This window comes from Lactuca saligna, chromosome 4 (genome assembly GCF_052625555.1).
Source record: "Lactuca saligna cultivar CGN05327 chromosome 4, ASM5262555v1, whole genome shotgun sequence".
Taxonomy (NCBI): domain Eukaryota; kingdom Viridiplantae; phylum Streptophyta; class Magnoliopsida; order Asterales; family Asteraceae; genus Lactuca; species Lactuca saligna.
In genome coordinates, this window is record NC_136420.1 from 338,861,957 (window position 1) to 338,868,197 (window position 6,241).

At 35.5% G+C, this 6,241-nt stretch overlaps 1 protein-coding gene across 1 annotated transcript; it reads right to left on the reverse strand.

The window, feature by feature from the left end:
- Window positions 1-477: 477 nt before the first annotated feature.
- LOC145040995 (uncharacterized) lies at window positions 478-879 on the reverse strand. Its single transcript, XM_078988873.1, has one exon. It carries the CDS (start codon window positions 877-879, stop codon window positions 478-480), a length of 402 nt encoding a protein of 133 aa, XP_078844999.1.
- Window positions 880-6,241: the final 5,362 nt, after the last annotated feature.

A 6,241-nucleotide genomic window follows, 5' to 3' on the forward strand; every position in this document is an offset into this window, starting at 1 on the left:
TAAAAGCGATATACTTATATAGTCATAAGAAGAAATGAAACAATATTAGATTATGGATTGTTCAAGTGGAGAAGGATGTATCGGCGTTTTACATAATTATATGATGAGCAAGTTAAAATTGGTATTACGTACTATAAGTGAAATAGCTTTGGATGAATATGCATACATATATATATACAGACGAATTTGGTGTGTGTGTGTGAATATGCAGTTCAAATAAATATGCATGATATATTAAAAAGAACGAATTAAATAATGCGATGAATATTTCCTCATTCGATCGATCAGTTAAATTCCCTACAATTAATATATAACAACTCTCAGCCTTGTAGCTAGCTAGCTACCTCATTTGATTTCTCAAGGCTAGGGAAAACAACACGAAATCCTGAACAGCTACACTAGTTTAGCGGCATATATGTTAGACAGACTTGAAGAATATTAGCATGTGTTAATAAGAAGAGTGATGCTACGCTACGCTTACAACCGGAGAGTAAGGTCCAGGACGTCGGTGGTGTTGTCTGTGGGCGGAGGAGTGATATGATGGATGACCAGAGAGCTGGTGGCGTCGGCTTGAAGTGGGTGGTCGAACCAGCTGGTATAGGCGGCGGCGGAGGTGGATTCTGTGTTTGGAAGGTGGTTATCGGCGGTGGCCATGCAAGAACGGCGAGCGGCGGCTCTCTCACGCTTGTGGGCGTTCTGGTGTCCTCCCAATGCCTGAGAAGTGTAGAACTGGCGAGGGCAGTAGAGGCAACGGAAGAGTCTGGAAGATTGATTCGGTAGCTTAGCATCAGGGTGAGGATCATGGGGATGAGGATGAGGATGTGGCTGAGCCGCCAGAGGATGCAGCTTTAAGAAGTCATACAGCCCTTGCTCCGCCATTGATTAATCTTGAAACACACAGAGAAAGAAAGAGAGAGAATGCGGTGGTGGAAGGATAGAGTGGTTTATATATACATGGTGAATGGTGATGATGGGATGGTGTTGAAGCTCTTTAAATTTGTCTTTATCTAATCAAGGCTTTCTGAATGGTGATTGGTTCTGTTACCAAAATGACAGCACCACCCCTTCCCACTACCCTTCACTTCTTCGGAACGTTACCTTCATTTAAATTTCTTATATCAACTTAAAAAAACTATTTATGAAACATCAGACGATATTTATTATAAGTGCAAGTCATTCTTACAAAATATAAATTATTCATTAGTGAACATAATTTGATCATTAAGTTAATGTCACTATATTTTACGAACCACAATATGGCTGGGTGTAACTTATAAGAAAAGGACAAGCGGCTAATTAAGAATCATATTTGTTCTTTGAAAACTTTAATCTCTAATTATTTATTAGAGTGTAATCAAAACTCAAATATGTTTATTCTTTAGGAAAACAACCTATTTATAATATTTTGACTCCTAATTGTTAGAATTGTAAACGAAAATATGGCCACTTTGATAATCAAATTGTTCCTTTTAGATATTGATAATGTTCATGGTCTTCGATTGATAATTCAATCATATTAATGGATTAACACGATTTCACTATAAGATAATTCATAAAAGGCACATTGGTTTTTAGGTACAAAAAGGAAAGCAATGTCCCGGAGTTGTATAAGGATAGTTTCAAAATCTTAGAAGCTTGAAAAATGGCATATTATAGTATTAATACTCATATTGTCCGAATTTGGTAAGTATGACTAAAATTGACGGTTTTTATAAGCTAAGAAACAGTTACACAAAATTTTACAAACTTTCTAGGCATTAAATTGATCAGCCACCCCAAGATGACGTATTCCAAGCTAACCGAAGTCATCCCTAACTTGGCAAGTTAGGCCGAGTTAACTAGTCAGCTTAAGCTAATCAACATCAGACCAAAACCGACACCTTTCCGACCAACTATAGTTATTTCAAGATGACTCTCTAAACCATCTCTTAGAGTTGGCAAGTTAGCTTAAGCCCTATCCTCCCTCTCTATGCTGGTATGCTATTTTTTTAAAGTGTTTTTCAAAAATTCTATTTAGCTTTTGGGCTTCTGGCGGACTTTTTAAAACACCCCTAATATGAGCAATTTGAGATAATCATTTATTTAATTATTATCAAACAATTAAGAAAAGATGTTGATATAAGGTCCTAACATTCAAATCTTTACCTTTTAGCTCTTTTGAGAGATTAAGGTTCACGATGGTCTAACAACATAGTCAATACATAGATATAGAGTAAACTTTATATCATATCAGTACGAAATTTCTTCTTAATGTTCTTATGCTCTTCAAACTCCTTAAGTCCTCAACTTCAACTTCTAATTTGAATAGTTGTCAAAATATATAGGTTAAGGTTTAGGAAACCTAATGAGCATTTATGGGGTTTAACATTTATAATGCATATGAAGGATCAAAAGTCCATACATAATTTAAAACCCACCCACAAAAAATAATTTAAGCACATCAGGTTTAATGTAAACAATAGTATTGGGGATAAAGTGTAAGATCAACATTATAGACCTAAAGTTCTGCCTTATTTCGGTATAATTTAATTGAAAAAAACAAGTAAATAAATGAAACTGAAATAAACAAGGAGTATATTGAAATAAATGTAAATTAACTAATAAAAACCTTTTAACTTAATAGAAAGTTAAATTGGGTTTAAATGAAAGATTTAAGTTGAATGAGATAAAATTGTCAACATTGAGAAACTTACGTGGAATTGGAATTAACTATGTTTAGGACCAAAAATAACTAAATTATATGAGAAGCTGTGGTGTTGTGAATAATGTGAATACAAAATTGAGATAAAAATAACACGGGTGGTTTACAAGGAAAGTCCTAGATCCTTGATAGGATCTCTGGTATAAAACCTTGAGATGTAATAATGGTCACTTCCATTGTATGATCTTATTGATTTGAATGCAAATTACAAAGATGATGATATAAATACGATTACAAATGTTTGCCTAGCTCTTGGTCTGTAAGGTGTCTAAAGAGTGTGTCAATTGTATGAGTTTTATAAGTGTATTTATAGTCTAGATTATATAACTAAAACTCCTATATTTCTTGGATCCTGTTGAACTAGTATTTCCAACGTGCTTTCACTTGGTATTCCCGGATTTTAAGGCTGGTTGGAGAATTTCTTCGCTGTGAATGACTCTTATGTTGACCATTTCTATGCATGAGATTAATAAATAAAAAATATAGCTGTTAAACTTGTTAGCAAATATTAATCACAATGTTTAAGATACTGTTGTATGTTCGGGATCCTAAGACTCCTTTATGATCGGGGATCCTGGATAGGTTTCAGAATCCTTAGATATCTTTGACATCCGGTATCCTGGATAGGGTTAAGGATCTTCGCTCTATACTACTAGAATATACGCCTTTAGTTACACGGGAACCATGACACACAGTATTTAGGACCCGCATTTCTGCGTGTCCTAAAATTATTGTCTAAACAGAAAAAACACGGAGGTAACCTAAAATAAAACGTGTGTCATCTGAGAATGTCTTTTTATTAATTTTAATAGAACGCGCATTCCATCCTTTAATAGCTAGGGGGAAAATGAAATCCCTAAAAATTAGAAACCCCGCCTTGTGCTGAAAACCCTCATCTCCTTTACATGGCTGAAAACCCCCTTCTCACCAGATTTCTAGCGCTATCTCCCCATTTTGTCGAGATTGTTGTAAACTGCAACATTCTTAAACCAGGGATTCAATTAAATACCATAAACCATACCCTTTCTAGTAATTGGGAGCCAATTAGGGTAAAACGCAACATTCATACCACTTTTGCTCTCAAGAAATCTCAGGTACATACACTTTTTCTCCCTTCTTCTAATCTATCTGATCTCCTCTTTGTTAACGGTCCTACCTATGATGCATGAGTAGAGCATCCATGACTGACACCATCCCTAAAGGATCTTAATCATCGTCACTCATGTTACCTTCTACGAATTCAAGTTGACCTCAATCAATGGGTTAGGATATATTTTTCTGTTTTGATTTTGATTCATTTAGCTTTTTCGTAGTGATTCATATGTGAAACGACACTAGAACGATGGTAATGGTAGCTATGTATGATAATTAGGTTTCTATCGCGATACGACAATATTTCTGATCACTTATATAATTCATTCATTAATGGTGTTATTAACTTTTTTATTCTTTTTCAGAGTCGCATGGATGTTAAAGGGCCTCTCTTTATAGGACTCAAAGTCTTGTCTTCCCATCTTGCAAAGAAGGAACCACAATCCCATAAACCCCCTTCATTTGATTCCTTCTAGACCTTAAAAACTTCTCAACACTTCTAAGTTTTTCTTCTAAAACTCCCACAGCATCAACAGAAAGCCTACACCCAACAATCCCATCTATACTTCCATTAGAAACCAACACATGAATCTCCCACAAAGGCAAAAGTAGCCTTCAAGCACACAAACAAACCCCTTCATGAGCCCCTGAAAGCACCGGTTTAGCTTCTTGTACAACTTTCCCCATACTAAACCCACCAAGGGCAATTCAACTATTTCCCAATGCCACACCACTACCTTCAAGTTGAGGAACCTCAACAACTCTCAGATCCTCAAAAGCCTCATCATCCTTTTCATCCACAACATTGTTTATAAAATTTGCGTATGAACTACCCTTGAAGCCAACATTAAACACACAACAATAGCTTCACCGGATCCAAATTGGTTGAAAACTCTTCCAATATTTCACTTGGTGTGTTGGACTCCAACAATTTTCCATAACACCAATAGAACTTTCCTATGTGCGCATGCAAAACCCTAATGCTTGGATCTAGGCTTTCTAATTAAACATGCTTTGAATCCAAGACTTCTAATGCCTAATTAGGTTAAATAACAACATTGGAACAGATCTAGAACCATACCTTTCAATTCCTTGTTGATCTAGTTGTCTTGGAGCTTCTAGAGTCACAAATGTCACTCCTCTAATGGCTTACAAACACCAATAGCAAGGAAGATGATTTAGGAGAGAGGAGAGGGGAGGAAATCGGCCAGAGTTCTCTTACTTTAGATGAGATGCCGATTTCCCTTACCCATAAGGTCTATTTATACTTGCAGACTCCTTAAGGGTTACAATCTAAACCCTAATGGGATAATCTTCTCTTAAGGCTATCCAAATCCATTCCTAGATAACATCATGGATGATTTTGAGCTATCCTTTAGCTCCTAGAATTCATCCAATCCATATCTGTATGGATTTACAGTCTCAAGTTTAACTATCAAACAATTGACAGTTTATACCCTCTTATTTAATTAATCTCTTTAAGTCACCAAATTAATACTAATTAATCTATGACTTATATTAATCAAATAACTATATATTATTCCTTATAATATTTACTCTCACTTAACAAATCATCCCATCAAGTTGCTATGGTGAAGGCAACCCAAACGGACCATGCACAACCAGGTCAAATACTTGCATAATATAGTTGCAGCCTTAGACACTATTCCAACAGTCTCCCACTTGGATAAGTCTAGTAACTATACAACTACAATTCGGTTTTCAATCGTAGCTCTCAAAGACGCTGTGAAACTCTGATCTAATCAATCTTTTCCTTTAGATAAGGGATCGTACAGTCCTCTGTTAGATATCATGCTGACAATCCTATGGAATGGTTAGTCTAGCATTTGATTTCTCGATCTCCGATTTATTCGACATAGAACTTAATCAAACACATCAATTTAGTTCTGAACGGGCCTGGCACATAAGTCAAATCAAATCATCGAGCGGCCAAGATATCGCTTTTACCTTTTTGATGAAAGTTACAGATAAACTTCGACTTATATGCATTTAATTATTCATTAACCAACTATACACAACAATGCATTTTATAACACCGAGGAACTGATGCGTTTTCGCATTGTCAATGTACAATCAATTAACAAATAATAAACCATATATCTAGGTTTTAAGACTATATGATATTATCGTCTTGCGATCACCTTTTATATCGTATTCCATAAAGTGATTCCAGCAAGCGCGGGTTTATTCCAATGCTCAAAACCAGTTCATAAGCACTCATGAACGTTGCAGCAACCCTTTGCTATGTCTAACACCATTTAGACAATCTACACACCAATTCATGACAATCTTCATTCATATCTACTTCCAACATATGAACGATTGTGGACAATTTGAACAATTCGATTATTCCTAATAAATTCAATTATTCTGGAAGTCAAAACATGCAAAGTGAAACAATAGTTAAATGATTAACATAAGACAGTA

Coding starts and splice junctions, on each gene's coding strand:
- LOC145040995 (XM_078988873.1), bottom strand. CDS start 879: ATGGCGGAGCAAGGGCTGTATGACTTCTTAAAGCTGCATCCTCTGGCG.